This window comes from Cyprinus carpio, unplaced genomic scaffold, assembly GCF_018340385.1.
Source record: "Cyprinus carpio isolate SPL01 unplaced genomic scaffold, ASM1834038v1 S000006627, whole genome shotgun sequence".
NCBI classification, from domain to species: domain Eukaryota; kingdom Metazoa; phylum Chordata; class Actinopteri; order Cypriniformes; family Cyprinidae; genus Cyprinus; species Cyprinus carpio.
Window position 1 is genome coordinate 126,499 of NW_024879259.1, and position 18,884 is coordinate 145,382.

Sequence of the window (18,884 nt, forward strand, 5' to 3'; positions counted from 1 at the left end):
GACGAGAACCCTTTGGAGTATTTTCATGTTATCACATTGTTAAAAGCACAAGAAACTAATGTTAAAAAAAAAAAAAAAACTTTTTGAAAAAAGATTTTTTTTCTTCATATGTTATGCTATGTCCTCTGTAGTGGACTCAGTTGTTTAAAATATATAATGACATGAAATTATATGTATACGCTAATATGTATGTAATATGTAGCCTATAGACCAATAACTTTTTGGGTTTCAGTATTTTTTTAACCAAAATTTGTATAAAGATGATTCTCAACTATGTTATGAAAGATATAATGGAATGAATTGATACACCATTTTACTTTATGCAATATGTGGGTAAAATGGCTATAAATTAATATTCCCATTCAATGCAACGTATCTATACACTGTATCTAATTTTCATATTAATGTGTTATTGGAGCAACATTTAATGAAAAAAGAAGTGTAATAATTGGAGTAATAACTGGCAACATTTAAATAATAATATCTAATATTTCATAGGAATATAGATGTATAATGTATTTCCATATTAACTTTCTGTTTTTTTGTATATGAATGATAAACATGATTTAATTCTTGATGTCCTCTACAGTGGAATCAATGCCCTGTTCTGTAACAGAAAGTCATTTTTTTATTTGAAACCCCATAACGTTTTGACATAACGTCTAAGATGTTGGTTTATGAAATACAATTTGAAAAGTAGTCCGATTTAAATTATAATTACACAGATTAGAAAATTCTGTTGGCTATACTACGGGGCCTAACCTTAACCCAACTGATAGTTGATAGGTTTGTTGCAAAGCACAATATTATGGTGAAATTAGATCTCGTGTTTGTTGAGTTAAAACCAAATTATTGTTGTATAAGCATAGCAAGCATCATAGCAAAAGGCTGACAAACTTAAGAGTTTTACCCACCAATTAACATAGTCCTTCATGGATACCATAATAATTATACAGAGAGAACATAGTTGCATACCTTTATCTTTTACTTGTTTCTCCTCTTCTTCTTTTCTTTCTTTTTTGTTTCTAAATTGGGGACCTGATGGCTTTGACCTTTTCCTGTCCATCTCTGTGTTTTTTTGGCACTCCACAATCAACAGATTTCCCATCACCTCCCCCCCCCCCCCCCAACACTGTCACTCACGACAAGAAGTCAAGACTAAACCAATTCACCTTGGTGACCACATAATCGTTTTGCATTACCTATTTTTATTAGCCAGGTAAGACATAAACCCTTATTACTATATTACTGAGCACAGTGTAGGCATATTGTGAATTTTTTAATTAATATATATATATATATATATTTTTTTTTTTTTTTGTCGCTGTGGTTCCCCGTTTAAAAACCTCTTCTGTGGGTCAAGACAATATGTGTTAACGGATTAATAGATGATTCACCCAAAAATAAAAATAAAGCTGTCATCATATACAAACCCGATTACAAAAAAGTTCGGACACTGTACAAATTGTGAATAAAAACAGAATGCAATGATGTGGAAGTTTCAAATTTCAATATTTTATTCAGAATACAACATAGATGACATATCAAATGTTTAAACTGAGAAAATGTATCATTTTAAGAGAAAAATAAGTTGATTTTAAATTTTATGGCATTAACACATCTCAAAAAAGTTGGGACAAGGCCATGTTTACCACTGTGTGGCATCCCCTCTTCTTTTTATAACAGTCTGCAAACGTCTGGGGACTGAGGAGACAAGTTGCTCAAGTTTAGGAATATGAATGTTGTCACATTCTTGTCTAATACAGGCTTCTAGTTGCTCAACTGTCTTAGGTCTTCTTTGTCGCATCTTCCTCTTTATGATGCGCCAAATGTTTTCTATGGGTGAAAGATCTGGACTGCAGGCTGGCCATTTCCGTACCCGGATCCTTCTTCTACGCAGTCATGATGTTGTAATTGATGCAGTATGTGGTCTGGGATTGTCCTGTTGGAAAATGCAAGGTCTTCCCTGAAAGAGACAACGTCTGGATGGGAGCATATGTTGTTCTAGAACTTGGATATACCTTTCAGCATTGATGGTGCCTTTCCAGATGTGTAAGCTGCCCATGCCACACGCACTCATGCAACCCCATACCATCAGAGATGCAGGCTTCTGAACTGAGCGCTGATAACAACTTGGGTTGTCCTTGTCCTCTTTAGTGCGGATGACATGGCGTCCCAGTTTTCCAAAAAAGAACTTCAAATTTTGATTCGTCTGACCACAGAACAGTTTTCCACTTTGCCACAGTCCATTTTAAATGAGCCTTGGCCCAGAGAAAACGCCTGCACTTCTGGATCATGTTTAGATATGGCTTCTTTTTTGACCTACAGAGTTTTAGCCGGCAACAGCTAATGGCACGGTGGATTGTGTTCACCGACAATGTTTTCTGGAAGTATTCCTGAGCCCATGTTGTGATTTCCTTTACAGTAGCATTCCTGTATGTGATGCAGTGCCGTCTAAGGGCCCGAAGATCACAGGCATCCAGTATGGTTTTCCGGCCTTGACCCTTACGCACAGAGATTGTTCCAGATTCTCTGAATCTTTGGATGCTATTATGCACTGTAGATGATGATAACTTCAAACTCTTTGCAATTTTTCTCTGAGAAACTCCTTTCTGATATTGCTCCACTATTTTTCACGCAGGATTGGGGGAATTGGTGATCCTCTGCCCATCTTGACTTCTGAGAGACACTGCCACTCTGAGAGGCTCTTTTATACCCAATCATGTTGCCAATTGACCTAATAAGTTGGAAATTGGTCCTCCAGCTGTTCCTTATATGTACATTTAACTTTTCCGGCCTCTTATTGCTACCTGTCCCAACGTTTTTTTGGAATGTGTAGCTCTCATGAAATCCAAAATGAGCCAATATTTGGCATGACATTTCAAAATGTCTCACTTTCAACATTTGATATGTTATCTATATTCTATTGTGAATAAAATATAAGATTATGAGATTTGTAAATTATTCCATAGAATGAAAGTGAAAAGTGAAAGTCGTGACATTTGTCAAGTATGGTAACCCATACTCGAAATTGGTGCTCTGTCTTTAACCCATCCAAGTGCACACACACAGCAGTGAGAAGTGAACACACACCCGGAGCAGTGGGCAGCTATATATCCAGTACCCGGGGAGCAACTGGGGGTCCAGGGCCTTGCTCAAGGGCACTTCAGCCATGGGTATTGAGGGTGGAAGAGAGCGCTGTTCATTCACTCCCTCCCACCTACAACTCCTGCCAGCACCAAGACTCGAACCTGCGACCTTCTGGTTACAAGTCCAAATCTCTAACCATTAGGCCACAGCTGCCCCTACACACAGAATGACACACGGGAGAATACGCTAAAATCCCAGCTAAACTCTTCTTCTTTTTTTTTTTTACTTGTATGTAAAGAACTTTTTTTTATACATTTTTCAAGTATCCTTCAGGTTCAGTGTAGGCAAACTAACTTTTTACATTGTTTGGTGTGTATTTTCTGAAAACATGTCTCATCCAATCTAGATCTGAGATGTAGAACCATTGAATGGACTTTTGGAGAGTTACTGAACCTGCATTCCACATGGTTCATGAGACCAGAGCAAGGACAGCTACAACAAGGAGAGAAGTTGGAATAACAAGCAATGCAATGGTAAATATTGATATTGTATTGTTTGTGACAGAGAAAGACAATTTTACATTTATTTTCATTTTTTTGATGCACAGGTTACATGCATGTATCATAATTATTTAAAATTTATTTTGACAGTGTCAGTCTATGCAGCCCTTCGATGAGTTCCTCCTCTTCATGGTCCACCTTTCAGTCGGTCTTCCACAGAGAGATCTGGCCTTACACAAAACACTTGGGATGGATTAATTTGGTTTTATTTGTACAGACTAGAATATAAAATGTAAATTAAATATTATGTAAATGCAAATATATATAACTTTAATACGGTTTCTTGCTCACCAGTGTAATGTAAATATCCACACAAAAATTTTAGAAACTTTGGTACAGTGTAGTACAGTTATGTAAAATACAAATACTAATAACTGTGATAGTGTAATGGTATGTTACTATGTTTTTTTAACACTTCTGCCACTTGGAGGACTGATAGGTCAGGCAGATTATTGGTGACACCACTGTAAACATTCTCCTGAGATGAAAAACAAAGGTATAGTGTAAATTGACCATTAAAAAAAAAATCCAAAATTTCCACCAGTCACTACATGTTGCATACATTATGAATGGAGCCATATTCAATATGATTGTGTTTTTTGTCTTTTTTCTGCTAGGGCTAATCAAATAGGCATGTTATACATTATGAAATAAAGCAAGATATGGAAAGATGATGTAACAATATTAGACACTCTACTCCTACCTTAACCACTCAGCGAGTTTCCTCTCTTGCAAACAGGAACACCATCCCACTGACAGGATCTGGCTTGACTCTCTAGGCATACCAATGGGACATGATAATATTATTAATCAAAGTTTATTATTTATGTAATTCATTAAAGAATTTGATAATTCTCTTACTTACCATTGTTCTAGGTTTGTGCCAGCTCTGGTCCATTGTGGGGGAGTGGGGAAAGTAGTGGCCTAGTGGTTAGAGAGTTTAACTCCTAACCCTAAGGTTGTGGGTTCGAGTCTCGGGCCGGCAATACAACGACTGAGGTGCCCTTGAGCAAGGCACTGAAACCCCCAACTGCTCCCTGGGGTGCCGCAGCATAAATGGCTGCCCACTTCTCCGGGTGTGTGTGTTCACGGTGTGTGTGTGTTCACTGCTGTGTGTGTGCACTTTGTATGGGTTATATTCTGAGGTTAAATTCACAAATTCTGAGTATGGGTCACCATACTGTGCTGTATGTCACGTCACTTTTTGTCGACACTCACTACAAAACGACTGGTTTTGTAGTCTAGGATCACATTTGTACATAATGGTGCTCTTTGTTTTTCTGGCCCAGTTCTGTTGTGTTGAATAGCAAGTTTTCAGGTTGTTCACATCAGCTGTTAAAAGTGTAAAAAGAGTCCTGCAAGTATTGAGAAAGTAAAAAGAGACAGACTGAAAGTAAATGCCTTTGTATGTTACACAGGAATGCTCAGGCCATGTGTCACTGTCAAAAGCTGGTTTTGCCTAGTTTCCCTTGGCCTTTGTATCTAATGTATGTGTTTTATTAGCATGCAGTCAGAGAGAAGTCAAAAACATAATATTTAGCTGCATCCAACCCAATAATTTGATTTGAACAATTTTTTACACAAATTGTGATGGTGATTGCATTCTTCAACCTCAACCTTCAGCTCTGTAACCCACATATAAGATTATCAATGACTTCTAACTTCCCACTCCTACTGAGAGACACATTTGCAGCCCTGTTTCCCATTCTGCTGTAGTTTTTATTTTATGTTTACATTTTTATGAACACTGTCTTATTGTATAGATTTCAAAGTGTTAATTGATTAATAACTATATAAGTAATATTATAAAATAACTCTAACTCTCTCTCTCTCTCTCTCTCTCTCTCTCTCGACTCTCGGGCCGGCCCGAGACTCTCTCTAGGTTCATCTTATACCGACCTACAGGCAGAAACTAAAATCAGCTAAACCTGTAGTAAGGACTGTTAAAAGATGGACTAATGAGGCAGAGCAGGATTTACAGTCTTGTTTTGACCTCACTGATTGGAGTGTTTTTGAAGCTGCTGCCACTGATCTGGACGAACTCACAGAGACTGTAAACATCTTATATCAGTTTCTGTGAGGATATGTGTATTCCTACCAGGACTCAACTAATTTACAACAATGACAAACCGTGGTTCACTGCAAAACTCAGTCAGCTCCGTCAGGCCAAAGAAGATGCTAGGGGGACAATGTCTTGTATAAACAGGCTAAATACACACTGGAAAAGGAGATCAAAGTGGCAAAGAGGAATTATTCTGAAAAAATAAGGACTCAGTTCACTTCCAACGACTAAGCATCAGTGTGGAAAAGTCTGAAAGAGATCACCAATTACAAGACACCACCCCCCAGCACTGTGGAGAATCAACGACTGGCAGACGATCTGAACGAGTTTTACTGCAGGTTTGAAAGAAGAACACCCATCACCTGCCCTGAATGCCTCTCCACACAACCGTTCACACCATTCACAACTCTTGCAACCCATCCTGAACACCTCTCCAAACAACCGCCCTCACCATTCACACCTCCTGCATTCCCCCTCTCCCCCACACCTGCAATACAGATAAGCGAGGATGCGGTGCGCCAGGTCTTCCGGAAGCAGACAAGGAAAAAAGCACCAGGCCCAGACTGTGTTACACCAGCTTGTCTGAAATCCTGTGCTGACCAGCTGGCCCCCATCTTCACACAGGTCTTCAACAGATCACTGGAGCTGTGTGAAGTCCCTTCATGCTTCAAATGCTCCACCATCATCCCCATCCCAAGGAAATCCAAAATTACAGGACTAAATGACTATAGGCCTGTGGCTTTAACGTCTGTGGTCATGAAGTCATTTGAAAAACTGGTGCTGGCCCACCTGAAGGACATTACTGGACCCTTACTGGATCCTCTTTTGCCTACAGAGCAAACAGGTCTGTGGACGATGCAGTAAACATTGGACTGCATTATGTTCTGCAACACCTAGACAGACAGGGACTTATGTGAGAATCCTGTTTGTGGACTTCAGCTCGGCCTTTAACACGAACATCCCAAACCTCCTCCTGCCCAAACTAACTCAGCTCTCCGTGCCCTCTTCTGGACTTATTTGCTTCTCCTGCCTCCTGACAGACAGGCAACAGCTAGTGAGGCTGGGAAAATACACATCCAGCACCCGTACAATCAGCACTGGAGCTCCCCAGGGCTGCGGTTCTCTCTCCCAATGCTCTTCTCCCTGTACACTAACGATTGCACATCTAAGGACCCCTCTGTCAAGCTCCTGAAGTTTGCAGATGACACCACACTCATCGGCCTCATTCAGGACGGTGACGAGTCTGCTTACAGACAGGAGGTTAAAGAGCTGGCTGTCTGGTGTACTCTCAACAACCTGGAGCTTAAAACGCTCAAAACAGTGGAGATGATTGTGGACTTCAGGAGAAACCCCCCTGCTCTCCCTCCACTAACCATCATGAACAGCACTGTGGCTGCAGTGGAGTCATTCAGGTTCCTGGGAACCACCATCTCTCAGGACCTGAAGTGGGACAATCACATTGACTCCATTGTGAAAAAGGCCCAACAGAGGTTGTACTTCCTTCGCCAGCTGAGGAAGTTTAATCTGCCACAGGAGCTGCTGAAACAGTTCTACTCAGCCGTAATGGAATCCGTCCTCTGCACTTCAGTAACTGTCTGGTTCAGCTCAGCTTCTAAATCTGACCTCAGAAGACTACAGAGAGTAGTCTGGACTGCTGAGAGAATCATCGGTACAACCCTCCCTTCTATTCAAGAACTGTACTTATCCAGAGTGAGCAAAAGGGCTGGAAAAATCACTCTGGACCCCTCACATCCAGCACACTACCTGTTTGAACTGTTGCCATCTGGTCGACGCTACAGAGCACTGAGCACCAGAACGACCAGACACAGGAACAGTTTCTTCCCCCAGGCGATCCATCTAATGAACACTTGATAATAACTGTGGAACACATTACACTATTTTATATTTACAGACACATACACTTATTATCTAATACACATACTTAGTGTACACTTAAATTATTTTGCACATAATATACCTGTACATACATAACTGCTCATTGTAATATATCTGCCATACAATTGTCAATTGTTTTTATTCAGATTTTGTAATGTGTATTAATTTTTTTGTGATTTGTATATTATATATTGTGTGTTTTTTGTTCTGTCGCTGTCATTCTGTTGCACTGCGGAGCTTCTGTCATGAAAACAAATTCCTCGTATGTGTAAACATACCTGGCAATAAAGCTCATTCTGATTCTGATTCTCTCTCTCTCTCTCTATATATATATATATATTGCAGACCTTACAGAAAAAAAAATGAAATAAACAGCTCATATCCCAAGATCAATCAACATTTTAACATTTAAACACCTCCACACTGACAATTTGTTGAAAAAAAAAAAAAAAAACTGTAAAATTACATTCAAGTCAAAACAGACAAGCAAATTTTAATTACTATTATTTTTTATTCAATAAATGAGTATATTACATCAGCAGGTATTTACCAAATATCCAAATACTGTATCTTAAAAAGGTCTATTAGGCTATGAAAAACAGTCATGGACTAATAAGTAATCCTTCAATCCGACCCAAACCTAGCAGATGCTTATGCTTGGCTTCAGATGAGAACATTAGATATGTTATTTTTTATTATTATTATATTTTATTATTTTTGTTTCAGTGAAATCTATTTTTGATTAAAATTATAAAAAAAAAAAAAACTTACTTTCATATTATGATGGTGGGGTAGCCTTTGTGGAAAATTATATTTAATAAAATAAATGAACAGAAATGACAATAAATAGAATTTTACTTAAGCAGAAAATCATTATTTTTAGCGCAGTGGAATCTTATTATTTAATTTTTTTTTTTTTAATAATTTTCAAATAGGCAGCAGATAGTCAAAATATTCATCTTTAAAACAGTGCACCCATCATTTTAGCTGGGATTGTCAAATCTGGCATAAGGACTTGCCCTGCTGAGACCTGATAGAGAGAGAGAGATGGGGAAAAACACAAAAGATAAAATGATATTAATTAATCAAATATACATTTCAAACAAATATATAGAAACAAAGATCTTTTTCTTTTCTAAAAAAGAAAAAAAAGGGCCATTGAACAAAATCTCTAAGACCTTGCTCAGTAATGTTTAATTTTATAAACACAGAAATCTGAATGTACACATTTATCATGATTCATTGTCCAGGAGTGTTTACTGAAGAAACACAAGAGGCCATATTGAATAATAACCACTAGAGGGAGCACACTTCATAAAGAATTTGACTAGTCATAGCGTTTTAAAAACATGCAGCATTTTTTGAAAACATTCCAAAACATTAGGCTGGACCTGAGTTTATGGTGACCTTTATATTGATTGACAGCATGATTTTTTTTCTTGCACTGCCAGCATAACAACCAGTTAAAATTCACTTATTTATGCTGTTTCTGAGATGAGGGAATTGTTGACTCACCATATTTTTGTCGGATCTCATCATGTCTAATCTTCAGCTCAGTTTTTCTGTGAAACAAGAACACAAACATAAATTCCCACACCCCAAAGGTATGTTGATGATCTGTTCCCATTACAGCTGCATAACAGGGTTCTCACAGAACATCATTTGTTACATCTTAGTTCCTCGTAACATAATATGTTTTGTCTGCTTTGAAAATTCAAATGTTGATATACTAACCATGATGCATCTGCATGTACACATATATATGTATGTATGGATAAAAGAAGATGTTCAATAAAAAGTACTTAATGAAAACGTCCGTTATTCCCCTTTTTACTGGTTTTATATGTCATGTATCTCCTGTCATCTCCATTCAGAATATTCAAATGTCAGTCACTCTTACCTCTGCTCTTGTTTTGTTTTTCTCTTGTCTAATTGCCGGTTCATTCTGTTTTCAGATCGAGCAGATCTGAAAGACAAAGTTTTTTAAATTGAGAAAGTTGAGTCATCAAGGCCTTTCTTTAATGATCTAGCCATGTCTTGGCTCTCTGCCATTTTACAGCGATGCAGAAAGGTTGACCAATAAGTAAAGAAAGTAAAATTAAAAAGTAAACAGTCTAAGTCTGATAAATTTGACTTTATCTACATTTATGCAAGTAAAAGTAATTACAGCCTGAGGGAGGTGACACCATCTCCCTGCAGAATTTAAGAAAGCTTAATGGAGGGTGTGACTTATTTGTCAACCACATAATAAAAGTTGATGTGATATACAATAGACTTACCCAATGTTCTCACACTTGCAGCAGCAGAAAATACACAGCAAAAAACCAATGATGAGGAGCGCTCCAGCCACTGACAATGTAATGATCAAAATCTGGAAGTTTACTGAAAAAAGTTTCACAAAAAAAAGAGAGAAAGTTGTAGAAAGTGTTATCTATAATCTATAAACAGATATATCTATCTGTAAAATATAATTTTTTGCATTATATAAATATATATATATATATATATATATATATATATATATATATATATATATATATATATATATATATATATATATATATATATATATATTAATGTGGTTCATGTGCAATTAAAACAGGAGTACATGCAGTAATAACTTGATAATAACATAACAATCAAACAATCCCGAAACTAATGAAATCTTTTCACGTTCACTCATTAATGGGAAGTTACTGGTCACATATTAAGTTAAAACTGTTTTATAAAACAATATTTTTTTTGTTGTTGTCCAAAACAGACCTGGAATGCACAAATAGTATGCTGATTTTGAATGCATTATGAGGGATTAATATACATAAAGGTTTTTTAATGACTGTTTTATTTCTGTTTTTTTTTTTTTACTATTAGACAAAAATAAAACCATTAGATGCCTTGAAAATATCTTAATATTTATATATATTTTTTTTATTTAGTTGAAATAAACTATTATGGCCAATCATCAACATTTTTTAGAAATCTATGCTATTTTTTAAATGATCATTTAAATGAGAAAGTTGCCTTAAGTACCCACAAGATAACTGTTATGGTGCTGTTTTCTGTGCATTCCTAATAATTATTATTAATTTATTGTTATTTATGCAGTTATTTTGTGATTTAAATGATATTTTATGCTTTGTCTGGTTAAAAAAGGAAGGCAAGAAAGAAGTTTATAAAGGCTGGGAAACACAGTGTCGTAAATAACAAATGTAGAAAAATAAGTCAGAGACAAATTTAAAAACATATCTTACTTGTGCAAAGGCCCCATCGAGCATCACTCAGTGGGCAGAGGGAATGGGGGGGCAGGATGGTTTTGGCTGGGTATGTTATACATGTTTTAGTTGGAATGCACCACAGACACTAAAAAGAGAGAAAAGATTGTTATATACAGTCATCTACTGTATCCAGGACTCAAAGCTCAAGATGTTTTATTCTCTGAATTTAGGGTTGCAGATAGTTACAGTACCAATGGCGATGAGGGTAATGACATCAGTAGAGACCAGTTATTACAGGGTTGATACTGACACACACGTCATTAACTGAGAAAAGCTGTGTGTGCGTGTCTGTGGTATATAAAAGGTATGTTTGGGAGTGTCTTAACAAATACAGAATGTCAACATCACACAGCAACAACAGACCAAATTCTAAAACTATATATACACTAACAATTCAAATGCACTGATGGACCTGAATAAGCACATGAGAACTAGTATAAAATGTAAAATATTAACAGGTGAAAACTGTAATTTTTCTGCAAAGTATTAGCACAGCTCTTCACGATAAACTAGGATTTTAAGCATTATTCATGTCCATTACACAAATGTTACTTAGGTTTAATATTCAGGGTTGGATTTTTGGTCAATTTTTGGGTGAATTATAGTAACAGCGATGTTTGTTTTAGCAAACACCACTAGATAAAAAGTTAAACTTTTATGAATATTTACGAGACTGACTTTTTAAGGGAAGTTCACAGGAGATCTCAAGTGACACTGAGCTCTTAGAAAGAGTATGAAGCTGTAAACACCCAGAACAGCCCAAACCTGTTCCACGGGTGAGGTATGTGATGATCTGAAAGTGTAAAAAAATCCTGTAAATCTTGCTGCTTGCTGAGTTCATTATTTCCTTGTCACTCTGTTTTTCTCTTTCTCATCTCATGTCTCCTCATGTTTTTGGTTCTCATCAGATCTCATTTATACAACACTCTCTCATACTGTAATATGTTTTCACCCATGTTTTTGCCATAAGTAAACATAGTATTTAATAGTTGGAATAAAACATGCCAGTCTGCTTTATTGACTGGCGACAGGCAAAAAACATCAAAGAAAGAGGCAAAATTTTATCCAAACTCACATCCACATATGCCAAGCATTCCTCACAGCTTGTACCATTCTTGCTCTCACAACCTAGAAACGTGAGAAGTGTGAGAGAGGACACGTTAGTTATAGAAATGAACTTAAACTTATTAATCTAATTCTGTTAGAATACAGCTACAATCTTTAGTGCCTGACTCTATATTATTAGGCAACAATTACACCCTATGAGACAGTGGTTGCCTTAGACATCCTAGTTATGAACCAGACAAAAGCAGCAAGGGAAATCAGAGTAAGGCTATTGGGTTTCCAGGGGAATTAAATGTTTTACCAGTAAACAGCAGGTCTTATGTTGAGGCTCTAGAATGGGCTTTGCCTATTTAGATAAAGTAGTAAAACTGATAGCTATAAAACCAATCTGGTTATTGTAGTAAACTATTGTCAAATGAAAAAGACCAAGGTTTACATGTGTCTGTATGTAAATTCAACACCAGTGAAACTATAACAGTTACAAAACATTGAACCTTATTTCCCTCTGATGTATTCCGCCAAAGTATCTATTTGCCTTACTTGGACGTGGTGTTGTAGTCGGTGCTTTACTTGTAGTAGTTTGTGATGTAGTCTGTGTTGTCGTAGTTGAAGATTGTGTAGTCTGTGTTGTTGTTGTTGTTGTTGTTGTTGTATTTGGAGCTGTTGTATTCTGTGCCAGCGTTGAGCTCAAACCAAAGAGGAGGAGGACGAGAGGAATAAAATGCATGTTATCTTCTTTAAATGAACGAATACCTAAATAAAACGGACTTTGTAGTTCGTAATAAATTTTATCAGCAAATATCTCCTTTTGAAACCTCAGCGCAGCCACTTCCTCCGACCAGAAACTGGGAACAGGTTTTGTAGTTTTGCTTCTCTTTTATGGCGCTTCAGGAGCTTAAATTACAAACAGGCACCGGTGAAGGCGTGGTTTATTATTATTAAGTAGTAGCCATGTAATACAAAAGCTGCATTGTAAGCGATGGCTTACAATATAAATATTAGGTAGTTCATGACGTCACGTTGTAACCTTCCAATGGCGAAATTCTGGCGCAAGATTGTTAAGCAGCAAACCTTTATCAGAGAATGATTTCGCGAAATTTCTCCTCTTTATTTTGTTGGGTAGGCTAAGTTTTATATTCACAAGCAAAAATCGTTGATTGTGTAATCCCGAGAACTTATTTATTTTCAAATGAGAATAACTGACTGTAGCATTGTTTTCCAGATAAACAAGTAGGCTATGTTAACTAGCGTTTCTTAAATATCTGCAAACATATTATGGTAGGCCTATTTTTATGTTTTAGTAGAGTCAAAATCTTACATACAGCACCTTTAATTAACGCTGTCACGTAACAAATCTGCTTCAAAGATAAAAATTAAATGAATGGCTAATTACAACATTGATATAAAAAATGTAAAGCCTGTACCGTGTAGCTATCCTTTGCGTCACAAAAATCCGTTATAATCACTGATCTATAATATAGTTAAACAAGTTTTATTTCATTTTTACGATTTTTAATGAAATACGAATTTTGAATAATGAAAATGTTTTGTGTCTGCTTATTCTATTCATCAGTGTTTGAACCATTAAAGAAGAAACCGCATTTTCCGTATTTTATTTCTGGGTTAAAAAACGAAAAACGAATGGACGCAAAAGTAGGCTACACGGACCTCCAAATACTAGAAATTATGAATATAAATAATTGGGAATCATGTAAAAAAAAAAATAATAATAATAAAAACAGTGCACATTTAATTGATCTATTATTACATTTATGTAGTTTTGTTCCCTTTCCTGTTTCCAGAAATTTGGCCAATCGCTGCATTGCTGATCGTGGTCTCAACTATCGATACAACTGCCCTTTTCGGGGAACACGAGAACGCGCACTACTCTTACCCATACAGTCTATGCTCTTAGAAGAACCAAATTAGCCAGAGATCAGTTAATCAGGATTACTAGATCTGGAATCTTTCAAATCACCTCAGATGTAGGCAGGGCAGGACTTAGGGGGGCGGGGGCCCCTGGGCTTGAGGTTATGTTTGGGCCCTATACCTACACTACAAATTCCCTCAAATAGAACATCGTTATGGAGTAACACAAAATGCACAAACATGCTTTGAGGTTTATAAACAGTACAATTAATATGCAACATGTCTAGGCTATAGTCAAAGTTTAAATGTAATATTAAATATTCATTATAATATAATAAACAGGATGTGTTCTCTCAGTTGAGAGAGCAAAACACTGAAATAACTTTGAGCAGAAAAAAAAGACGGTGTTGGCTTATTAGTAGCTATTGGCTTATTAGTAGCTATTATAAAAGTTATTGTCATACCTGTGTCCTCTTATGTCAGGTTTCAATCGAATAAAAAGACATGCTGGCTATTAACAATCAAATTAAATCACTATCAACAAAATTCATAGATGGATTGTGCATAAATGTTAAGTTTAAATATAACATTTTAGTGTAGAAATATTAAATGATTGCAAAAAATATAAAATAAGCTACTTTTATTTAAATATGAAACAACCGCCAGTAGGTGGCAGCAAGTGACTGTCTTAATGAGTGAGTTGAATCAACCAATTCCTTTTAAAAAGCTGATTCATTTAACTTTGCAAACGACTACTTTGAATCATTTGCTGTTCAGTGTAATGCTGAGGAACAAAACACTGTTGTTTGGAGACGCAGCGGTTCTGCTGTTTGTTCTATTTTCTTTCTGACAAAGCAAAATGTAATTCTGTAAGTTGTTGTTTACTGTACATTTGCGATCTTGCAGATTTAGGCTATATACTGTATATATAAAAAACAAACTTGTTTGTGTGATAGACTAAGTCCTATATCCTAGGCATAGCTATATAAAAACAGAAACTCATTAAATAGCCATTTTTTTATTTAAAATCATTTTAATGACATATCTTCCCCACTATGTGTAATGGTAGTAAGACAAGAAAGGGGTCCCCTGGTAAAAATTGCATTTTATGGACTAAATATCACGTTCTTGTGGTCGCTAAAACCCACGGACATGAAAAACAATCCGCGGAAACAGTGTTAGCCCAATTCCGCGCGGAAACCGCTGACTTAGCAACACTGCTTGCGTGCGCAGTGGAAATAAGCTTATAATTAATGAATTCTGAATAATAACAAACAAACATAAACGGGCAAAGGCGGGGTCCCCTACAAGCCCAATGGTAAGTCCGGCCATGGATGTGGGCCTATTAAGCGAGGTACGAAGAGCGGACCCCAGATGTTTTGGCACCCTCTGGTGGATAATAAATAAAACAATAAGTTGCCAGACAGTTTCTGAACAAATGATATTAACCTTCATTTAGGACATTCAGTATACAAACAAAACCAGTGCTTGAGATAAATTACAATAATTTATTAAAGCATTTTGTAAAGCCAGTTACAAAAGAAAACATTTTATTTTCTCTCTCTCAATATTTTAACAAGCACAATTATTCTTTTTTTTTTTTTGAGTAAGCAATAATTTATAGTTTTATAACAATGGCAATGAAGAAATTACATTCAGGCCTTGTACTGGCTGCCTGCAGCTGAGCAAGGACCCGTGTGAATGTGTGAGAGACAGAACCAACCGTGCTATATCTGTGTGCATGTGTTATGTTGATCTTTGTGTGTAAGCATGTCTTTGATCATGTGTGTGTTAATATGTGTGTATGAGGCAGAGTGCAAGCTAGCATCTGAGACTTCTCGGCTGCTCTGACACCACCTTCTCTTAATACACACACTCACACACACTCAGTAACATCAACACATACCGTTTGTTACTTCAACACACCGTCACATCAAATCTTCTCCACTTTTTTATGACAAGTCAACTCAAATCCATTTCTTCACAGCGTTAGCAGCCCTTTAATGCTGATCTAAGCCTCCAAAAAATCTGAGATCAGCATGAAAGGGTAAAACTACACCTTCATTTCTCCAATGATCAACAATAACACCATCATAACAGACAAATACATCAAACCCTCACCCACCCCTTCCCGTTCTGTTTCATAAATATAATCATAACAATAATAATAGAAATTCCCATACACATAGCTCCCTAAACATTATCATATTCCATCATTATTCTTTTTTCAATTCATCGTTAAATTCAGACATACACGTTCACCAAAAAAAAAAAAAAAAAAACATACTTGCGTTACACTGACAAATATAGTTGCATATCAAACAGCAAAATTACAAGGTACTGTCGACGGATTATACTCACATAAAGAAAAACAACAGGCATACTTGGACTCATTCTGTGTTGATCAAGAGTCAGTGGATGATGTTTTTTGGTGTTACGGTCCATTTTAGATCTCTGTTATGTCTGCTGTCTGTCATCTCTCTGGCAGCATGGCCACTCTGGAAACAGTCTTAGCAGAGCTCCATCATGACATCAAACACAAAAAGGCTGCTTTGGCTATGTCAGGCAGTTCTTTTAAAGACAAGATGGTCATTTCACCTGTGGTTTGAGGGGAAAAGATATGCAGCTACATAAGATTAGCCACCAGTTGGTCAAAATGCACTTCAAAGAATCTGATATAGTTTATGTAAATAAGATCTGTCCTGTGGGCCCATAATTTTGCATCAGATGTCAGGCTCTAAACAGTTTAAGTGCTTTAATCATAGAATAAGTGTAAGTGTTTCACAATTAATGTTACTTATATGTATTGAAACTGTACAAATACATGCTTATTGAATCTTGACTGCTGTTACCTAATACAGTACTTTTCATTGCTTGCTTTGGGCAGGCAGACCTGGCTCTACTTGCATAACACTTCATAACCTTTATCCGATTTCTGTAATAGTGAATAGAGGACTGGTCAAAATGGGTATGATTTTGTGCCTTGGTACAGGTAAAATTACACAAGCTTTGTATCACTGGCAAAAATAACAAAAAAAGGAAAACACTGTAATTACGTTGTAATAATTTACACAGTATCAAATGTAACACTTCAGCATATGTATTTATAGACTCTGGCATTTAATACAAAATAGGATGTCTTACATACAAGTAGACAGTTGTCGCTGATGTCCACATACTGCCGGCCCCAGATATACTGCGATCTGATTGGCTGACTGACTCCAGGTGGCCTCTGCTGGTAGATTTTGTAACTTCACTTTTGAGGGTACAAGGCAATTTTTTTTGAACATATAAATTGCACACATTTCATTATATTATAGCAGATTTTTTTATCACGCAGCATGTTCCTTTTGGTGCCATCAGCCAATCAGAGCTGCCATGATGTCATTTTCCTGCGGCTCGAGTCACATGGCATTTATGGCTCAGGTGATTGGATCAAAAAAACCTGTATGTGAAATTGAGCGGCCATGAGCAAAGATTTAAGCAATAAGCCCCAAGAAGCCGTAGTTTACAGTGAATTTATAACAGCTAAGGGGCGTTGTTAGGCACGACGCAAAGCTAAATTCACTGTTAACCACAGCTTCACGGGGCTTATTGCTTTTATAAAACGGTTGTTCCCTATACGTAGTAAGGTTTCACAGAATAAAACAGAGCAAATAAAGTGTAATGATATAAATAACAATAGTATTCTTCCACCAAACAATGTAGTTCCTCAGAAACAGTTATGGTTCCAACAAAGTGGTTGCCAAGCAACACACAGAAGTTAACAAAGGTGTATGTTTGTAGTGTAATTTACAACAGCTTCGAACACAGCTCAACCAATCAGAATCGAGGACTGTAACTATCCGTTTAATAATGCAGAATTCAATCAGCATACTTCTGGGGTATCCTGCGCCAGCCGAGCAGCTGCCATTGAGATGAATGGGAATGTTTACGCATAGCTTTCGCCTCCTGCTATCTGAACGGCCTCCAACAGCCATGGCTTTACAAAATAGCTCTGTATGTGCTCCACAAAGCATTCACCTGTATGTGTGTGTGCACAAACTCTGATCTCACACACAAGCACAATATATACACCTCTGTAAAACTACCGGTACATGGAGTTGTAGGTGGTTGTTGGTTAGGTACTACATCACTGAGGGTAGAGAGAAGGGTATGAAATGGAGAAGAAGAAACAAGGAAATAAATAAGTTTGGTCATCAGTCAGGGTGCTGCAAGTGAGGGGAGGGAACAGTGAGCAGGTTACCAGGCTTTGTTGTGCTTCGTAAAGGTGACACTGGTCGATAAATACTAAACATGTGCTGTGTATTTAGGACAGGTATACAGAGGATTCCAGTAGGTTAAGTTCAGTCGTTGGAAAGGTGAAGTCTTTGTTTCTTCTCTGCTCTCATTCTCCAATCAAGAACGGTCAGTAGTATACTTCACTTTCATGACATTGTGTTTCTGGACACGTTGGGCGCTGGTTGGTGTTGATCACCTCATCCAGGTGCTGCTGTTGCTGGTGATGGACATGATACTGCAGCGCTTTTTGACGATCATATTGATGTAAGCCTTCATGATCTTAGTGATTTCACCCACCTTGAAGCACAACACAAAACAAACTTGTTATTCAGAATCACATCAAAATAAAACACATGCTAATCCTACCACAGAAAAGGGAATAAAGTGACTAAATAAGAACTGCTAGACTTATAGATTCAATTTAGAACAAAGATTGTAAAATGTGTCTTTATTTTGTTTTGTGATATAATATGTTTATTTAATTTGTGAAGCAGCTTTGGTGAGAACAAGGTGGTCACTTAATTTGTGATTTGAGGGAACAAAAATACAGCTACATAAGACATAAATGAGTAAATGAGTGTAATGTCAATGCCTGCACACTATATATGTACACTGCAGTTCAGAAGTCTGGGGTCAGTAAGTATTTTTTAAATTAATACTTTTATTTAGCAAGGATGCATTATACTGATCAAAGTGACAGTAAAAGCTTTTAAAATCTTACAAAAGATTTCTATTTCAAATAAATGCTCTTTCTGATGTACTTTCTATTTATCTAAGAATCCTAAA

The 18,884-nt window shown here is 36.8% G+C and overlaps 2 protein-coding genes across 2 annotated transcripts in view; both read right to left on the reverse strand.

The window, feature by feature from the left end:
* Positions 1-8,099: 8,099 nt before the first annotated feature.
* LOC109091192 (pituitary tumor-transforming gene 1 protein-interacting protein-like) lies at positions 8,100-12,924 on the reverse strand. The gene is made up of 7 exons (XM_042755032.1): positions 12,489-12,924; positions 11,959-12,011; positions 10,860-10,968; positions 9,888-9,990; positions 9,509-9,574; positions 9,124-9,170; positions 8,100-8,638 (listed from the first exon to the last, which is right to left on the reverse strand). The coding sequence occupies exons 1-7, from the start codon at positions 12,673-12,675 to the stop codon at positions 8,592-8,594; spliced, it is 612 nt and encodes a 203-aa protein (XP_042610966.1). The 5' UTR covers positions 12,676-12,924; the 3' UTR covers positions 8,100-8,591.
* A 4,599-nt stretch (positions 12,925-17,523) lies between these two features.
* LOC109064330 (unconventional myosin-X-like) overlaps positions 17,524-18,884 on the reverse strand; it is a 47,634-nt gene continuing 46,273 nt past the window's right edge. Inside the window, 1 exon segment of the mRNA XM_042755029.1 lies at positions 17,524-18,395. Coding sequence (XP_042610963.1) covers positions 18,291-18,395 — 105 coding nt within the window. The 3' untranslated portion in view covers positions 17,524-18,290.